Source organism: Lupinus angustifolius, chromosome LG02 (genome assembly GCF_001865875.1).
Source record: "Lupinus angustifolius cultivar Tanjil chromosome LG02, LupAngTanjil_v1.0, whole genome shotgun sequence".
Lineage (NCBI taxonomy): Eukaryota > Viridiplantae > Streptophyta > Magnoliopsida > Fabales > Fabaceae > Lupinus > Lupinus angustifolius.
In genome coordinates this window covers 1075459-1096764 of record NC_032010.1, presented here as the reverse complement: position 1 = coordinate 1096764, position 21306 = coordinate 1075459, and the positions used below count along the sequence as shown (strand labels likewise).

General features: G+C 30.5%; 2 protein-coding genes across 5 annotated transcripts in view; both read left to right on the top strand.

Moving 5' to 3' along the window:
* On the top strand, nt 3657–10214 carry LOC109330618 (histidine kinase 4-like). Of its 4 annotated transcripts, none has more exons than XM_019564891.1 (13): nt 3657–3781; nt 4332–4471; nt 5362–5770; nt 5946–6179; nt 6264–6433; nt 6646–6864; nt 6953–7139; nt 7221–7272; nt 7363–7592; nt 7825–7923; nt 8084–8784; nt 8933–9436; nt 9789–10214. In XM_019564891.1, exons 3-13 carry the CDS (start codon nt 5429–5431, stop codon nt 10027–10029), a joined length of 2979 nt encoding a protein of 992 aa, XP_019420436.1. In that variant the 5' UTR covers nt 3657–3781; nt 4332–4471; nt 5362–5428; the 3' UTR covers nt 10030–10214. The 4 variants fall into 4 exon arrangements, with proteins under 4 accessions (XP_019420436.1, XP_019420429.1, XP_019420424.1 ...); XM_019564884.1 differs by lacking the exon at nt 3657–3781 and adding an exon at nt 3805–4119 and having other exon boundaries at nt 9789–10161; XM_019564879.1 differs by lacking the exon at nt 3657–3781 and adding an exon at nt 3805–4159 and having other exon boundaries at nt 9789–10161.
* The window catches only part of LOC109325652 (receptor protein kinase TMK1-like), a 9883-nt gene continuing 4239 nt past the window's right edge, over nt 15663–21306 (top strand). Inside the window, exons 1-2 of the mRNA XM_019558138.1 lie at nt 15663–18189; nt 19046–19554. Coding sequence (XP_019413683.1) covers nt 15705–18189; nt 19046–19554 — 2994 coding nt within the window. The 5' untranslated portion in view covers nt 15663–15704. The remainder of the gene's footprint in view (nt 18190–19045; nt 19555–21306) is intronic.

Below are 21306 nucleotides of genomic sequence, written 5' to 3'. Positions count from 1 at the left end.
TGTGGATATTGTATATGAAGCAAAAATGCAATCAATCCAATTTGTTGCTCTAGATTCTTTTCTTTATGACACATTATGTGGAGCTTGTAAAATGCTTGATTTGTAAATTGGAGGACAAAATATTTAGATCCTTTTGTAGACCCATATATTGGATTCCATATAATCCAAGTTAAGTTGGAATACATATTTAAAAGTGCAAAGTTCTCTAGATTCCTAATGTTATATTATTTTCAAGACTCAAATATAATTAGGGGTGACAATGGTTAGTTGGACATGATAATACCCACAATGGATTGAGTTCATGTTTATGCTTTGGCATCAGAGGTAATTAAGATCTGAGATTTTGAGATCAGTTGTTGGATGTGTCTGAGTTCAAGTAATGAAATACCTAAATGTGAGTACTCATGTCCGTTATTCCTTACTAAATTTATAAACATAGCAACATAATTGTAATTGTAATATGTCATTAATCATAATTATAATGTTATATATTGTTAATTCATAATTGTAATATTATATTAATTCATAAATGTCATTGTTATGTTATTAAATATTAATGTTATATTGTTAAAAAGTTATGTTTTGTTATTAATTCATATATATTATATAATGTTATGATGATTGAAGAGTTCTTATTAAATAAAATTTTCATCATAATGTTGAAGTTGATTTTTATGTTTATTTGAGTTAAATGAATTATATTTAAATAATCAATTTAAATTATATTTAAGACAATGCTCATGTAAAAAAAATGTAATAGACAAACAATTGTGAAAAGTATCTAATTTCTCAAAACAAATTATTGTAAAAAAAACATATGCATTATTCTCTGTCATCAAATTCATTTATGTCAAATAACTTGTTGAACAAATCACTTTCTAACAAAATTGGGATATTGCAATGCTCATGTTATATTCCTGAGTTTGAGATGAGATAGATAACCCATAATAAAATAACTAGTGATTCAAATTCATAGAAGGAATAATTAATTATTTTTGCTTTTGGTTTATCTCATTATTATTTTTCAGGGGTGAATGTGGGCCTTTAGTCTAAAGTCAACACTAGCAGAATTGTCTCAAAATATATATATATATATATATTTATGTATATATATATATATTTATGTATTTATTTTGATAATGGATTCCTTTTCTATTATATCTTATTAAAGGAAACGAAATTATATTCAAGTGCTGACTACAATGATACATGAATGTAGAGAAAAGAGATATTCATATTGATGATAGCAGTTACAGTTAATCTTATCTATTCACTCTCTAATCATACCAGTCATATTATTATTAATAATAAAACAACATGGAGTCTTTTTCAAAGTGATAATTATATGTTCATATGTTGTTTTCAATCTTCAATTGGTTGGTTATATGTAAGTGGAGTCATGTTATTATCAAATATTTAATTTTTGTAAGCGACATTTGTTAGGAGAGACAATTACATATCCGAAATCCGAAAGAGATTAGTTTATTATTTATAAGGTGAGAGAATATTCTTTATTGTACCAAAAAAATCTAGACTTTATATTTAAATGGGGCATGTTCTTTCCACTTAGCTAAGTGATATTGGTTATAACTTACAAGTTCCATATATGTTTAGCTTAGTCTCAAAGTATCTAATTGTGAAATTTAGGAATGAAAAAATCATAACTATGACACTCTGATTCATAATGACTTGAGTATTTATTTAAGGTAATTTATTTTATATTTTATTGGATGTACTATATGACCAAACTATAAAGTATATCATACTCTAAGTTCCAAATTTTTCGTATAGAAACATTTTCTTTAGCATGTTCATGATGGCATCATGAACATTGTAGTAGTAGTTTTTTAAAGGCCAAAGACACAATTTTGGGTGACACATGTAATGTTTAAGCGTATTTAGAGTTATTATTTTATGTAACCAAATTAAATTGATCTAATTCAATCGAGGTATATGATTATAAACATAATTGTTATGAAAACTATTGTGTAGAATATAAAATTCTTATTTTTATTTTTGACGGGAAAAAATAGAATAAGAAAATGAAGTAGCATCACCCTTCATGAAAAGTTATGCACTTCTTATAAATAAGGGTTATGGTCCCCAAGTTATTTACATCACTAATCCAACAATGGATTTCCTACTCTAATATCTCATCATTAAAAATGAGAGATTTACTTGTTTAAGGAAATTATGCATAATGACTTGGAAGACCAAAGAACCTACATATTCTACTATGAACATGCATTTACATAAAAGGACATAAGACATAAAGTTGATGGATACATGATAATGATAATATAAAATTAATTCACCATATTCTCAATAAATATATTACGGTATACTTTAACTCAAGTTCTATATATTTATCTTGATGATATGCCATGAAATATTTTATCTATATATAATGATAATATGCATTTTCTTTAGTATGTATTATATATCTAAGAGTCTGTAAAAATCTGTAAGGTTTTTTTCAAGGCAGGTGGTGCAACCACACTACATAAACTATATTAATAAACAGAACCAAATATAAAGAAGAACCAGTTCATAGTTCTAGTATATTTACAATCCAATTTTATGATATGAATAATTGATTAATCAATAAACTAACTAATAAGTTATCTCAAACAATTTATTAAATAAGAGTCTATAAGTTCATAACTTATTAAAATATCTCATTTACTAAACAACTAATTTATTTATTTTTGTGAGATAAGCTTATGAACTAACTTTAAATCTCCTTAATGGTGTTAATAAAACCCACTATTGAAGTTTATGCTTTAAAGCTCCAAGATGAATATGGCATAGGTTGAATGATAAGTGTGAGACAAAGTTGTGGTCAATTTCAATAAGCCTTTAACTATTTGATATGCTACTCTACTAATTTCATATTTGAATCATTCACTTTAATGTAACCACACTTTGAAATCTACATAATCATAATTCATATGTCATCAATGAAAGGTAGATTAATTAATTCAAAGACATGCCAACTAATTATTTAACTAATTAATTAAGAGGAGAGATCTTTAAACTTACTCTTTATCTTAGTCATCAATTCTAGGATATCTAATGGTTTAGATCTACTCACTAATTCAAAACATTCAAGTAAATTGATAGTTATGATAGAGAATAAGTTTAAAAAACTTACTTTTCAACGAAGTGGATTCCCACTCATTAATTAATGTTATCATAATTATGTGAGGAGGGCATTTTATATAATTTTAACAATAAAAAAGGGTGTTTATGGTAACCTACCCACATGGGAATAAGATTGTGCCCTATCAACACGTCATTATCACACAGATTTTTGTATATATATAACAAATAATAATATATGAAAAGGACACTCTCATGGGCATGTTATTCTAAATTTTGTTGTTAAGGTTATTCATTTTATAATACATTTAATTTTGAAAGATAACAATGTTATTATTTAAAAATCACACATATAATATATTAATAAGTGTAATATTTATGTATTGAGATAATAAAAATTTATATACAGTCAATAAAGGTAATACAAATCAATGATAAATAATATGTTAATCGTATAATTTTTACGATCGTAGTGCATAGATTTTACACTCATAAATCCTATGTTGTTGATAGATAATAAAAAGAAAATTGAAATGAGGAAGGCATGTGAGGCTAATTGTATCTGAAACAAGTAATTTCATTTTGATGTGTCTGTCTCTTTCTCTTTCTCTCTTTTGTGTTCCAATTCCTCAGATCCAATAACACAAAGCTACAATGAAGTTACAAAACACAAACCCAGGTCAGAAAACAAAAAAAGTTTCATTTTTCATACTTGCATGGTGATAGTATAGTAGTTCAAAAGCTTCTCATATTCCAAGTTAGAATTGTATAAAACAAAACATGTTTCATTATTAGTCACTGACTGGTCAACAAAGTTTACTTTTTGAAGCCTTTTCCATCATCTTCCTTCAAAAAATATTGGATTTTTCTTCTCAAATTACCAACTTGAGATGAATCAAAGTAGTTCAGTTCATTTCAGCAAGTGGGTGAAGAGAAAACACTGTTTGGTGTGATAATGCATTAGTGTTAGTGCCACAAAAAAGAAAAGAAAGAAAGAGACATTGGAGTAAGAGAAAAGTGAGGGGCTATAAGACTAGAATAACTAGACTAGACTAGAGTAATGTACTATTTATTATTTGTTTATTATTACTATTCTTATTATATTATTCCTATTCTTATTATATCTTGTTTGTTTAGTTCATGGAGACAAGAGCGTATCATGAAAAAAATCCTAAAAATTCGATTTTTTCTTATCTGCTGACATAAATTTTGATTTTTTTTTGTAAAAGGGTAAAGAACAGAAAAAGCTAGCATCAAAATGGCATAAAAAGAAAAGGTTGTAGTGAGAACCAGCAACTACATATTAAGACCAACAAAACTGGTTCTTAGTATTGTACAGCCACCAACTTGGTCTTTTTTTCTGTTATAGGTAAACACTGTTTCTGTTAACAACACTCTCTTTCATTGGGTTGTGTGTTTTTCTGTGTGTTTGTGTTTTTGATGGTTAATATCTGGTTTTGAATATTATTATATATGCAAGAGAGTGTGTGTGAACATGTTCTTAGGCCAAGACTAGTAGTAGTAGCTTCATGTTTACATAGGTTAGTTAATTGATTAGAGTTCTTTTGATATTATTATTTTAATGTGGACCTTAACACTTAAAAGACTGAAACAAAACCAAATATTGGGGTAGAGGGAGGTGGATTTTTGAGTTCTGAGCTGTTTTTCCATCTTTTGAGACCCATGCTTGTCTCCAAGCTTTTACAGTTTCCTTCTTTTAATTCTGTGTTTTTTTGTATAAAATATCTTTCTCATTCTTTTGATAGTAATAGTCACAATTTTAACTTATACACCGCAACCGTAATTACGCTATAGTATTGTGGTTTCGAGAGTTTCTGCAACAGCATTGCAACCCCACAGTTGTTGTATTGACATATTTCACCGCAATTTCGGTAAATACAACATAATAGCAACTATGGTCGCAATTTAAAACACTATTAGTACTGTTATTATTCAATTATTGTTATCTCAGGTTAATATTTTAAATGAGATTTGCTACTTAAAGAGAGAGAAAGAGAAGAATTTGCCAAATCCTTCATCATGCTTGGTTTGTTTATGCTTATTCTTTCAAGGATTAGGTGACTTTGAATCACGAAAAACAATGCTGCAATGATGCTTTACATGGACTATAATTCTGCAATCTTTTTCCTTTTAAAGCATCAGAAAAAACTATCTGAAATTTTGCCACTACTTTAAACAAATCTACCTCCTATATAAAGCACTCACTAAAATTGTATTAGAGTAATTCTCTTACTACAGATATGGAAGGAGCAGAAGAAGATGAACAAGGAAACAAAGCAAACTAGGAACATAGAATTTCTTGGTGATGGGTCTTAGTTTGAAGATGCAAAGCTACAATCCTGTGGCTTTGAGGTTGCATGATCAAATGGGGTCTAAAAGAAAGTACACTTTCATTCAGGCACATAGAGCTTGGCTTCCAAAGTTTTTGCTCCTATGGATCCTTCTAATGGCTATAATAAGTTGGTGGATCTATAATAAAATGGATGATGACACCAAAATCAGAAGGAAAGAAGTGTTGGGTAGTCTCTGTGATCAAAGGGCAAGAATGTTGCAAGATCAGTTTAGTGTTAGTGTTAACCATGTTCATGCTCTTGCCATCCTTGTTTCAACCTTCCATTATTATAGATACCCTTCTGCAATTGACCAGGTTTGTGGTTGATTCATCTTGCATTGCACTCCAATTTTGATTTGGAACTAGCTAAGCATAAGTATATGTATATAATGATTTCAACAAAAATGAAAGGCTATTGAGTTATTCAGTTTTCTCTATCCAATTGCATGTATCTATCTTGATTATTTTTAATGAATCAAAACCAAATCAGGAAACCTTTGCTGAGTATACAGCTAGGACAGCATTTGAAAGGCCATTGCTGAGTGGTGTGGCCTATGCACAAAGAGTTGTTGATTCAGAGAGAGAAAGATTTGAGAATCAACATGGATGGGTCATAAAGACAATGGAAAGAGTGTCTTCACTTGTTAGAGATGAGTATGCACCAGTTATATTTGTGCAAGAAACCTTATCATACCTCGAATCTATCGATATGATGTCCGGGGAGGTAAATTACAACACTGGTTAATAACACTATGCTTATATGTTTTGTCATGTTTCGACTTCAAATTTCGCTATTTGCGTGGTTCAGGAAGACCGAGAAAACATTTTGAGGGCAAGGGCCACTGGGAAAGCAGTTCTGACTAGCCCTTTCAGGTTGTTGGGTTCTCATCATCTTGGTGTGGTATTAACATTCCCTGTTTACAAATATAAGCTCCCTCCGAAGCCAACAGTGGAAGAACGAGTTGAAGCAACTGCAGGGTAGGATATAGTTTCACTTCTACTTGGTTTATCAAGTTTGATTTTTTGGTATTCTTGGTTGTTGTTTTTGTGTCATATGAGATTGTAGTAAATATTTTTAGTTGTTATACATGTCTGTTATTTTCATAGCCTTTTTTGTATTGGCTTGAAGTCTTGAACATGTGGTTTTGTTTCAATGCTCAATGTCTCAATAAATTTCTAACTGGAAGCAGATATGTGGGAGGATCTTTTGATGTTGAATCCCTTGTGGAGAATTTACTTGGGCAACTTGCTGGTCACCAAGCAATTTTGGTGAATGTATATGATATCACCAACTACACCAATCCCTTAATCATGTACGGTAACCAATACGAAGAAGGCGATATGTCTCTTGCCCATGAAAGCGCCCTAGATTTTGGAGATCCATTCAGGAAACATCAGATGATATGCAGGTAGGTGCTGTTGGATTTTAGTACTTTTTCTGTAACAAGCTAAAAAGTTTCCTCGCAAGCAGATACTTATCATCAAATTTTTCGATAGGTATCATCAGAAGGCGCCGATAAATTGGACAGCACTTACCACGGCGTTCCTATTCTTTGTGATTCTTTTATTAGTCGGCTACATTTTATACGGTGCTGGAAATCATATTATCAAAGTTGAGGATGATTTCCATGAAATGCAGGAATTAAAAGTCCGGGCAGAAGCAGCTGATGTTGCCAAGTCCCAGGTAATGTTCCTCACATAGATGGTTCATTATTTCCTAGTTTTGTTACTGATCACAATAACTGAAATTTGTTTTCGATGTCAGTTTCTAGCTACTGTATCTCATGAAATTAGAACACCAATGAATGGCATTTTAGGTAACTTCAATTATTACAATGTCTTATGTTTCTTTCATTGAGTTGCACATTCTATTGGTGATGACATTGTTTAACTCGGCATCACTTTAGGAATGCTTGCTCTGCTTCTAGATACAGAGTTGAGTTCAACTCAGAGAGATTATGGTCAGACTGCTCAAGCATGTGGAAAGGCACTGATAACTTTGATAAACGAGGTGCTCGACCGAGCTAAAATTGAAGCTGGCAAGTTAGAGCTGGAGGCAGTTCCATTCGACCTTCGATCTATACTTGATGATGTCCTTTCTCTTTTTTCTGAGAAGTCTAGGCACAAAGGTTTAGAGGTATGTCTAATTGTTCATTAAACTTTTGAAAAACCACAAAGATTGTTTTGCCTTGACCTTATTGTATACTTTCATCTTTCTGTTTCCTTTTCTCTTATTGATGAACTTACATTGTTCTTTATGTCTGTTTCGCCTTTCGGGGGTCTTATATCACTGGATGCTGATGCTACTGATATATGCCAACCTTATAACTATTCAACCTTGACATACATTGTTGATTCGGCAAGTAAAGCTGGCAGTTTTTGTCGCAGATGAAGTTCCTGATATCGTTATGGGAGATCCTGGGAGATTCAGACAAATAATAACAAATCTTGTTGGTAACTCTGTTAAAGTAGGTGGAATTTTCAAAGTTTGTTTTTTCCTATGATGTTATTTGCATTACTAAGACAAATGTGTATGTTTTCTTGTAGAATAGTTCTGTTAATGTCTATTTTGTTTTTTCGTAAATTGTCTTGTTGATAACTTCACGAATTAATTTATGCACCTTGCAGTTTACTGAACAAGGACATATATTTGTTAAAGTCCACCTTGCAGAAAGTAGGAAGTCCACAATGCACGGAAAACATGAGCCATTTGTAAATGGAGGATCTGATGAAGTTGTTCATATTTCTGGTGGTTATCATTTTAAAACCTTAAGTGGATGCGAAGCAGCCGATGAACAGAACACCTGGGATAATTTTAAGCATCTACTTGCTGATGAATCCTCGAGTAAAATAGCAGCCTTGTGTGAATTTTCCGAGCAAGTCGCCTTGAGGGTCTGTGTAGAGGACACTGGAATTGGAATTCCTTTCTCAGCACAGGATACGATATTCATGCCTTTTGTGCAGGCAGACAGCTCGACCTCGAGAAATTATGGCGGTACTGGTATTGGTTTAAGTATCAGTAAATGTCTGGTGGAATTAATGGGAGGTCAGATAAATTTCATAAGCCAACCTCAGGTTGGCAGCACATTTTCGTTTACTGCGGTTTTCGGAACATTTAAGAAAAAAATGGTTAATGACACAAAGAAAGTTAACTTGGAAGAACTTCCTTCAAGTTGTAGAGGGCTTAAAGCCATAGTGGTTGATGGAAAACCTGTTAGAGCTGCTGTGACAAGATACCATTTGAAGAGACTAGGGATACTAGTTAAAGTTGCCAATAGCATCAATACGGCAGTTACTTTATCTAGGAAAAATGGTTCTATTACATCGGAGTAAGTTTTATTTCTCATTTTTGTACTTTATTTCTTTTAACTAAAGAATGTCATTCGAATGAGATACACGATGAAAGAAGTCTTTTCTCTTTTGTTTATGGTCTGTGACTCGGTTGATTTAATGAGTGAAACTAATTGGATTTTGCAGGTTATTCCAGCCGGATATTATTTTGGTTGAGAAGGATTCATGGATTTCTGGATTGGATGTGAGCTTCGATGTAAGGAAACTAGATCGAAAACAGAACGGGCATATGTTTAAGATGCGTAAATTGATCCTTCTGGCAACCAATATGAGTAATACTGAATTTGATAAAGCGAAGGCCTCAGGTTTTACTGATACAGTGATCATGAAGCCTCTGAGAGCTAGTATGATCGCTGCATGTCTTCAGCAAGTTCTCGGCGTGGGGAAGAAGAGGCAGGTAGGTAAAGACATGCCTGATGGTTCTGCTTTTCTACAAAGCCTTCTCTATGGAAAGAAAATCTTGGTGGTCGATGATAATATGGTGAACCGGCGGGTCGCTGCAGGCGCATTAAAAAAGTTTGGAGCCGATGTGAAGTGTGCTGAAAGTGGCAAAGCTGCACTTGAAATCCTTCAGTTACCTCACAATTTTGATGCTTGCTTTATGGACATTCAAATGCCAGAAATGGATGGGTATGCATATTAACATTAACTAGTATTGCATTTCCTGTTTTATGTTATTGCACATATAACTATATGAAATCTTATGCATTTTATATTCATAGATTATGTCTGATATATTATTTGATCAAATCAATTTTCCTGCTGCATGGTGGCAAACAATAGTTTCATTAACATTTCAGTTTTATACATCCTTACGATTTATCCAATATAAGAGTTTGTTATATTTGAGGTCGTGGTCACGGATCCCAGATTTAAAACCTTGTACTAACATTTGAAGATTGTTGTCACAAACTTCCATATCATAGAAATTAGTTTTGATATGATTAGGCATTAGTAAACCATCTAAACATACAATTTTCAGATTCGAAGCAACTAGTCGAATTCGGATGATGGAAAGCACGGCGAATGAGCAGATGAATGGTGAAGGAAATGGCAGAACAAGTAAGTGGCATATACCAATATTAGCCATGACAGCTGATGTTATACATGCAACATCAGATAAGTGTTTGAAATGTGGTATGGATGGATATGTCTCAAAGCCATTTGAGGAAGAAAATCTCTATAAAGAAGTTGCAAAGTTTTTCAAATCCAAGTCTATCTAAGACTCATCATAGATTTTTCCTTTGACATGAGTTCAATCATAAGTCCATGTCAATTTTGAACATATTTTATGAAGAGGGTGAGTGAAATTATGTAAATGAAATATGTTTTTGTTAACATCTTAGTACTATGTCTAAAGGTTTTTTCAATAGCTTTTATGTAAAGGTGTATCTTCAATATTTGGTCACTATCTTGTGTTTATTATGTGTAGTGTTTTTTGGTGCATAGAGAAAAATTGTTGGAGTTATAAATCAAATGGTTTGGGCCATTTATCAAACTACATTAATCATTATTTACATTTTGTTAAATACAAACTCATTTCATTTATCTAACTTATTCCATCAATCACTTAAAGGAATAATACATAATTAACAATTTTATTTTATAGAATTAATCATGATTTTTGTCAAACATTTGGGTTTATTGATATGGTATTTGAGTAAAAGTAAAGAGAGAAGAGGGGAAAAAGTGTGAAGTTTTATTTCTTTTTGTTGATTGGATAAAAGTAAAAGGAGAAAAATAATTGTAATTTAAATGACAAGATTTACAACTAATGTTTGTGTTGGTTTTGCAAATGAAATTGTAAAAATAATGGTGTAAAACAACTTTTTTGTATTACCAATGATGCATACCTTCACCTTATGGATAAGAAAGTAATATGTTTATGGATATATGGTTCTCCCTCTCAATAAATATCGCTCTCAACAAATAATTATTAATATTTTGGTCTTTATGTAAATCTAGCGGAATTTTATATCACTAGATCAATGTCTTGATGTAAAACAACTTTAAAACTTGAAGTTTATTTTAGAAAATGCACTTTATATATTTTTATATAAATATTTCTCATTATATGAATATGTAAAAGTAAACAGAATCCAAAATCTGTGAGAAAAGAATTTTAAAAAGAAAACTTGACTGTTGGAATATATATATATATATATATATATATATATATAATTACTAAACAATGTGATTTATGTTATATATAGTTGGTGCTAAATTAGGATAAAAAGTGAAAGTTCTCAAATAGAGGAAGAAAGAAGAAAAACTTTAGCAATAGTGTAATTAAATAAAAGGGATGTTTTTAATATAAGAATATGGATAGATAATGAGGTAGATAATAATAAACCAAAACTAATATTAGGAGAAGACAATTTAGTGAATGCAATACCATATGAGATTGGGAAAATGATTTTTCTGAATACAAATGCCAAACAATAAATTTATACAATATAACTCATATTTAATGAGTTTATATTATATTGGTCAATTATAATTATCTAAAATGTAAAGGAAGGAAATATCATGTATTAGTAAATATGGGAGTGAATATAACATATTAATATTCTTTAAGTTTTAGTTAAATTATACAAATCACCCATCTATTTTTTAAACTTACATAAATCACTATAGTTATATACATACATTACAATGATTACTCGTGTAGGAGAACTAAGTGTAATTTCTTAAACAAAAAATGATGACAAATATAATTAAGTTTAACAAAATATGATATATTGTGAAGACAAATACAAATATTATAAGAGTCAATATTTATTCATTATTTTAGTTAGTTACAATATAGTGTAAGAGTGATTTAAACAACTCATTAGAATTATTGATAAGTTTGTAACGAGCCAAAAATAATGAGTAGACATTGATTTTTATATTTTTTGAACTTGTCTTTATACTATATCATATTTTGTTTGATGAGTTTAATTAAGTTAAATAAAATATGGTATATTATGAAGACAAATCCAAATAGTATAAGAGTCAATATCTATTCATTATTTTTTGTTCGTTACAAACTGTATCAATAATTCTAGGAGATATTTAAATAACTGTTATACTATATTGTAACAAACCAAAAATAATGAAGAAGTATTCACTCTTATACTATTTGAATTTGTCTTTACAAAATATCATATTTTGTTTAACTTAATTACATTTATCATTTTTTTTGTTTTAGAGATTACACTTATCTTCATACATGAGTAGTTAATGTATCTGCATGTATATAATTATGAGTAATCTATGTACGTAAAAAAGGAATGAATTATTTATATAATTTTACTAAAACTCAAGGCGTATTGGTGTAATTTATTTTTTATTCTCAAACTTTTGTAAGTTCTTTATTTGCAAACTTTTCTTAAATTGAAACAATGTGTAACTAGACTTATAGATACCTATTAGTAATACCAAATATGAGTCGGGTTTGAGATTTTGAACTAACATATGATTGGGGAGGATGAGATTTGTCATACCAAATTGGCGGATATCCGAAATAGCAAATTATAAATCCCTATCTATATATAATAAAAAAACTTTTAAATTTAATTATTTATGTATAGTGATAATAAATCATAACATCACATTTTAATATATTATTCTGCTTTTTCAAGATCTTCCAAATTAAAAATAGATTTCGATTTTATTACAAATACATTACTAGATAGTATTGATATTGATGATGTTAGTAAATTTAAAGTTCTTGTTTATAAAGTTTGTCATAATATTATTGTTAGATCTTTAAATTGAATGTTTATGTTTTGCAAGAATTATTAGTCTAAGTGATGTTAATGCAAAAATCTTATATGTTTGATATGTTTTCTTGTCTCAAGTTTCCTTTTGAGATATTATTTGTTTGAGGAAAAAAATTGTGTTTAATTAATAACTTAAAGTTGTGTAATTGTATTTGAATTATGTTTTATATTTTTTTTATTTCTTCTTCTTTTAATTGGCTAAAGTAATAGATGGGATTATATGAAACATGTGTATAATTATATAAGTTTGCTCCCAATTATTTTTTATATTTTATAAATTTCCAAAGGTTAAATATTTTTTTTAATTGTAACTAAAGTTTAAATATAAGTGAGGCAAAAGTGCATAAAGTCCCTGTAAACTTTATGCATTTTGTAATTAGGCATCATGAACTATTTTTCTGCTTAATTACTCCTTAAACTTTATCATATGGTGAAATTGGTTAATGTATAAATATATTGTTAAATTACTCCTAGATAACAAGGAAATTGTTATGATGAAACTCACAATAGTAGGAACATAATAATGCATCTTAACCAATATTGATATCCGGAGGAAAAGACCATCAAAATACAAAATTGGTTGAGAAAAAAATATAAAGTGAAAAGTGATTAATACAATAATATTGTTATATATACAAAAAATAAATTAGAAGTCATGATTAAAAAAACTCATGGGTTAAAAAATTTCATTGCTTTTAATTTAACATTATCTTCAAAGTATGACAAATATCATTAATAGTTAATAGATTTTACAAGATGGTGTAAAATCTATGCATTGTTAGTGTAAATATTTTTACACAGAAAAGTGAATACAGTACATTATCAATCATTTATTTAAATTATTTTTTCTGAAAAAATGAATGATAATTAAATATCAATAATACATGATATAATGACAATGTACAAAACTCATATATTTCGTTACATATATATTTGTCTCTTTAGAAAGTACATAAAGTTTAAGGTACTTTTCCATTTCCATGTAAGTAATATTGATGAATATGAATAATATACTGTATGGGTCAACAATGGTTCTCTAAATAGGTATGGAATTAAATGTTTGTCTAAAATATACATTGAAATGTATGATAGCTTGAATTCACAACACGCAAGGTAATGAGAAATTAATGTTGCATAGTGCATAAAGGTGCAACTTTTACTAACTGAGTTGCCACAAAACGTAATTAAAGTTCCAACACAGAATTCATATTTATTATTATTATCACCCAATAAACGCACATTACTTAACACTCATTCTTACCATTCTTACTTTTATTATGAGACCAAATATGCATTACTAAATAAACTAAGAAAAAGATGTATACACTACAGTGTACGAGATTTATATACTATTATTCTATCTTATATTATTGATATTTAAATATTGTTGACTTTTTAAAAAAAAAAAGTAATCCAAATGAAGGTAAATAATAATATGCATATGTATAAATCTTTATACTGTTAGTGTACAGATTTTACGCTCAATAAACTATGCCACTTTCCATATTACTTATTGTCATTGTTAAGGAAGATATTTTATTATTAAGTTTTTCATGTTAGTTATAGTAATTGGTTATAAAAATATTAAATTAATAAGGTTTTCACTTAAATATTTTATAAAAATTACAGCAACTTTGAGTATTTTTTGACAAAACTAATTTCTAGTTGTGAATACGTAGCGGTTCTATTAGGCTAGCTTTTTACTTGTAATGGCAAGATTGTAGATGTGTATGTAACTTATTAAATTATAGTTATTCGACAAAACAAATGTTATAACTAGGTGAAATTTGGAAAATAACTAAAAATATATACACAATATTTATTTTGTTATTTATTAATTAAATATTTTGATTAATTAAATACATATATATTTTAAATTATTAATTTTAATTTTTTGTTTATAATTTGTTATGTAATATTTTATTTTGCTTTATTTTAAAAGTCTTCAGTTATTTATAATATTTTTTCATTATAAAAATACAATTATATTGCATAAGTTTATAATATTCTTTCATTGTAGACATTATGCAACATTAAAAAATTAAAAATATATAATATGAAAATATTTATACATTGTCTAATAATTGAATGTAAGAATAACTTATGCATCATAAAAAATCTAAAATAAAAATAATGTATACATCACAAAGATAATAAGGTTTTTTAATTGAGGACAACTATATCTAATAATTATTAATTTATAATTATTATAAAATTTAACTTTACTTTAGATATTTAGTATTATTTGTACCAAAAATATTTATTTATAGTATTATAAATTATAAAAACGCATTAACTCTTTCCCCAATATAAATTATACCTTCCGGTATTAAATTATATTTCCTGAAAAAAAAGTATTCAATATAATTTTGTTAATAAAAATATAAAACATTAGTGTATATACTATATACACACCTATTTATACACCAACCATTCTCCACCATTCATATGGGTATGTTTTGAAATTTTAGAAACAACATTCATCATATCATTGATTACCACATTAAATATTCTTTTACTTACTTTTTATAAAATAAATGTACATACTTACTGTATAAGTTTTATACACTATTATTATATCATTTATCACATATATTTAATTATTATTGACTATTCAAAATGATAATATAAATAAATGATAGATAATATATCAAATATATATAATAACATATACATATTACACTCATTTTTTTATTTAGAAATTGTTCCTATTTTACAAATAGGGTTATGAATGTAAGAAAAATGATAAATATTATCTATAAATAATATTAAAATATTAAAAAGTATAAGGAAAATTAATAATTCAGAACCGTCGTTGATTCTTTTAGTCTTTTTTTCTTTTCTTCAGTCTTTCTTTCTCCTTTGTTCTTTTCTTCTTCTATCTCTGGTGCATCATATTTTAATTCCTTTCTCAAAAAAAGTGATTTTTCACTTATTCTCTCATAAAAAAGCGATTTTTCTACTTATTCCCTCTCTAAAAAATCTTCCATTTTTATGAGAATCATCATCAAGTGCAATGCAATTTGAGTGAATTATCAATCTTTGCGTCTTTTATACTCAACATTCATCTTTTCATATATTCGTTTTTTCCATCAACTTACACCACTCTACAAATAAAAAAGCCAAAAACAATGCAGAAAATTAGACCAAGTTTTCTTTTTTCTTCTTCCATTGTTCTTCATCTCTTCATAGTTATTTTTCATGGTTTTGTTCTTAGTGTTTATTCACAAGATGATGCAACTATTATGAATCTTCTGAAAAAATCTATTAATGCAAGTAGTGATCTTCATTGGACTGATCCAGATATTTGTAAATGGAAAAATATTCGGTGTAATTCAGGAAGAGTTACTGCAATTCAAATGTCTCATTTGAAAATTCAAGGTTCTTTGCCTAAAGAATTAGTTAACCTCACATCATTGCAGATATTTGAATTTAGCAACAATGATCTCACTGGTCCTGTTCCTTATATGCCAATGTCTCTTCAGAGGTTTAGTATCAATAACAACAATTTCGATTCAATGCCTAATGATTTTTTCAAAGGTATGACAAATTTGGCAGATGTGAGAATTGATTATAACCCTTTTAGTCAATGGAATGTTCCTGATAGCCTTCAAGATTGTGTTTCACTTAGGAGTTTTTCGGGTATGAATGCGAGTTTTGTTGGGAGAATTCCGGGGTTTTTCGGAAAAGATGGTCCTTTTCAAGGGTTGGTTTATCTAGCTTTGTGTTTTAATCATCTAGAGGGCGGGTTGCCGAGTAGTTTTTCGGGTAGTTCTATGGAGAGGCTTTTGGTGAATGGGCAACAAAGTATGAATAAACTTAATGGTACTATTGATGTGTTACAGAATATGACATTATTGAAACAAATTTGGGCAAATGGTAATTCATTTACTGGTCCTATACCGGACTTGTCGAATCATGAACAATTGTATGATGTGAATTTGAGGGATAACAAGTTTACTGGTGTTGTTCCATCCTCTCTTATTGATCTTCCTTCTCTCACTGTTGTGAATCTAACCAATAACTATCTTCAAGGTCCCCTTCCCAAGTTCAAAATTGGGGTTAGAGTTGATAATGATATTGTGAGAGGGGGTAATAGGTTTTGCACTAAGGATGTTGATGAGCCATGTAGTCCCCTTGTGAATGCTTTACTTTCTGTTGTCGAGCCTTTAGGTTATCCTTTAACACTTGCCGATTCGTGGAAGGGTAATGATCCTTGCGCAAGAGGTAACAATGAATGGTTAGGGATTGTTTGTTCTGGAACTCCTAGTAACATTTCAATGATCAATTTTCAGAATAGAGGTTTATCTGGTAATATTTCTCCCAAGTTGGCAAGCTTTACGACCGTGACCAGGTTGCTTCTTGCTAACAATAATCTCACCGGTACCATACCAGCCGAGCTTGCTAGTATGCCTGCTCTGAAAGAGCTAGATGTTTCAAATAATCAGTTACATGGTCAGATACCATCGTTCCCTAAAGAGGTTGTTCTTAAAACCAGTGGGAATCCTGATATTGCAAAGGATATAACACCTCCTCCTGTCCCCAGTCCTGTCCCAAGTCCTGGAAATCTTCCCGTACCAAGTCCTGGAACCGTACCGAGTCCTCCCGTACCAAGCCCTCCCGTATCAAGTCCTCCCGTACCAAGTCCTGGAAATCATCCGGCCCCAAGTCCTGGAAATCATCCTGTCCCAAGTCCTGGAAATCATACCGTCCCAAGTCCTGGAAATCATACTGTTCCAGATTCTGGAGATAATCCTGGAGGTGAAGGAAAGAAACTTAATGTTGGAGTCATTGTTGGAATTGTGGTGGGGGTTGTGGTTTTACTTGTTCTAGGGGTTATGTTATGTATTATGTTTATTAGAAAACATAAGAAAGCTAGCAAAGTTGAAAGTCCAAGTTCAATAGCGGCATATCCTTATCATTCTGGAGATGGAAAACCTTTGAAGATGAGTGCCGCAGGTGGTGATGGTGGAGGAGGATATGGTGCATTTAGTTCAGGAAGTAGTGTTCAAAATGGGGAAGCTGGTAATATGGTAATTTCAATTCATGTTTTGAGAGAAGTTACAGACAATTTTAGTGCAAGAAACATTTTGGGGAAGGGAGGTTTCGGCACTGTATACAAAGGAGAATTGCATGATGGAACAATGATTGCAGTGAAAAGGATGGAACCCGGAATCATGGGTGAAGGTGAGAAGGGGCTAACTGAGTTCAAGTCTGAAATTGCGGTACTTACTAAGGTTCGACATAGGCATTTGGTTGCACTCCTTGGCCATTGCTTGGATGGAAATGAGAAGCTCCTTGTGTATGAGTACATGCCTCAGGGGACTCTTAGTGAGCATTTGTTCGAACGGAAAGAAGAAAACGGGTTAAAACCACTAGACTGGAAGAGAAGGCTTATTATTGCCTTGGATGTTGCTAGAGGTGTTGAATATCTTCATAGTTTGGCGCAACAAATATTTATCCATAGGGATCTCAAACCATCAAACATCTTGCTCGGCGATGATATGCGAGCTAAAGTATCTGACTTTGGACTGGTTCGACTTGCTCCAGAAGGCCAAGCCTCCTTTGAGACTAGACTTGCTGGAACTTTTGGATATCTGGCACCAGAGTATGCAGGTAGACATTTAGATATTTTTTAATATCGTGTGCATCGAGTTTTTTTTTTTGCGATGTTTTTTAGATATATTCGAAGTTCCTTATGCATCAGTGGTAGATGATCTAGCTATCTTAGTGGATTATGGGTAGGATGCAATACACAAGTAGACAATGAACAAATGATTTCTGCTAACTGTTGACACTAACATTATAGGTTCCGACTTAATTGTCTACAAAACTCTTTATCGTGATAGTGAATACAGTTATACTGGAACTGAGTGACATATGTTTCTCAAAAAATTTCCAGAAACAACTGCATTCAGAAAGCAAAATGACATTTTTGATTCAGTATTGCTCCTTCAAGTCATTAGATTTATTCGTCTGATTTGTGTTCCTATATTGCCAATTTGCATGTGTTGCAATGTTGCCTCTAAAGGGTTGAACTTTAGTTTATAAAAAAAGCGGTCTGGTGTGCAAGGCTCCTACTCAGTGGGATCTGGAGAGGGTAGATGTGCGTAACCTTATCTCTACAAATGAAGAGGTTGTTTCCAGGATTTAAACTCGTGACCTCATGGTCACTAAACAACAACCTTTCTGTCATGTAAAACTCACCCTCTTATTGAACTTTAGTTTATTCGGAAGAAATTTTTTGGTGCTTTAATTGCTCATAGAAAATGACTCAACATGGTTTATACTGTTTATACCATGTCTTCTTTGTAATTGTATATTGGTTGTTGCATATTATACATATATATAGAGAGAGATAAATTTGTTACATATTGTATAAATAAGACACTTGATAAGTTAGCATTTTTCTCTTGTGATAATCATTTTAACATTCTTTCAACTCTCTAACTAAAATGGAATCATTTGGCAGTAACCGGACGCGTTACGACGAAGGTTGATGTATATAGCTATGGTGTGATTCTGATGGAGATGATAACCGGAAGGAAAGCTATTGATAATAGCCAACAAGAAGAGAATGTCCACCTTGTTACATGGTTCCGTAGGATGATACTGAACAAAGACTCTTTGGAAAAGGTGATTGACCCAGCAATCGATGTCGATCAGGAAGTCTTAGACAGTTTGAGAACTGTTGCAGAGCTAGCTGGGCACTGCTGTGCGAGGGAGCCGTATCAACGTCCCGATATGAGCCATGTAGTGAATGTGCTAGCACCTCTTGTTGAGATATGGAAGCCTACTGAATCAAGTCTTGATGACATATATGGGATTGATCTGGATATGAGCTTGCCACAAGCACTTAATAGGTGGCAGGCTTTGGAAGGAAGGAGCACCTTATCATCTTCACTGTATTCTAGTGATCATACACATGCGAGTTTACCGGCCGGAGCGGATGGATTCGGAGATTCCATTATTGTTGGAAGATAAAGTTTGATGATCACTTGCATGTGTTATAGAGTTTATGTATTTACCTCTTTTCTCATAGTCTCAGAGTGTAATGGTTCATTGTTATTTTTGCTTTGTTGTAATTTTCTTAATTTTACATATATTTTAAGAGATTCTAGGATGCAACAAGACACAGATCCTGGAAATTGTGTTTTTGATACATGTCAAGGATTGAGATATGATTAATATTTTCTTCATTCTATTGAGCAAGGAAAAATGATTTGGTTATCCATATGGGAAGAAAATAAAAAGAAGTGTATGAATTTGTGTATAGTTTCAATTCTTTATACACAAAATTAGTAGAAAACCTTCTAGAGCTTAAAACAAAAAGTTTAGCATATGAGTCAAAATCCAATCAAAGATTATAGCAAAAAATACATCGAGTGTTATTATGGAATGAAGTTTACAACTTTTATTTGATCTAGAATCTTCATATCCTCACTTAGTGAGATATTAGATCAAACCCATTTCAATCTATTGTGTGATGTTAAGTACTATACATGTCTAAAAAGGTGTTAAATACTTTATATATTTAAGATTAAATGAAGAAAAATAAATATTTTATATATTTAAGACATAAACTCAAGATGTTTAAGCCACTTGATGTGGTTAACAAAATGTTTTATGATAACAAGATAAACGATTTCTAAGTAGTTGGGTTATTCCTCTTATCTATAAGACTATAACTAGAGAAAAGAGAAGAAACTAATCAAATAACTATTAGATATTAATTATCCTAGGAAGTAGAAGTGACCCTCTTGTGGAGTTTTGGTCTTATTTGGCAACCTTCCATGTCCGGAATGAGATCAGCTGTCCTACTTTTTGGTGTCTCATTGTGTCCCAATCCAATAGAAATTTGACACATACTTGAAAAAAAATTAAAAAATATATAAAATAACATTTTTATGTAATTTGGTAAGATATGATTGGCTTGGGACATAGGACATAAAACTTTTGGGACAGACGATCTTATTCTCCATGTCCACACTTATTTGTTTTTTTCCATTTCACATTCGCTATTTGGGGTGTAAGCGGTTCCGGTTTAAACTGCGAAACCGATGGAACCGAACCGAACCAAACCGTAAAATATGGTTCGGTTCGGTTTCGCGGTTCGGTTCGGTTATTTTTTTGAGGAACCGTTTATGTTCGGTTCGGTTTATGGTTTTAGAAATTTAGGAACCGTTAGAACCGAACCAAACCGCATATTAAAAAAATATATACAAGGGACTAGGGAATAATGTTTTATTTATGAATTATAGTGTTATATATGTTACTAAATTGTTATTAATTTAGTATTATATATGTTATTAGTTACTAAATTGTTTCCTAGTGTCTTATGATTTCGAATATATTTATAACTTTTGTGATATTGAGTTTGAAACTAACATATATCATATATTATTATACATGTATTGTTACATGTGTTACTAATTATAAAATGTAAGGTTATAAATGTAACTATTATATATTTTACTAATTCATATATATATATACATATTACTAATCATAAATTTTATTGTTATATGTGATTCATAATTTTTTATAATAGTAGTAGTAATGTTTATCATTTTATGGACAATATCTCTTGTAATACATTTTGAATTTTCAATTATTTTTTATAAAAAAGTAAATGGAAAAACCGTGGAACCGAACCGAACCGAACCATTCAAGAGCGGTTCGGTTCGGTTCTTATAGTTAAATTTGCGGTTAATTGAGCGGAACCGAACCATA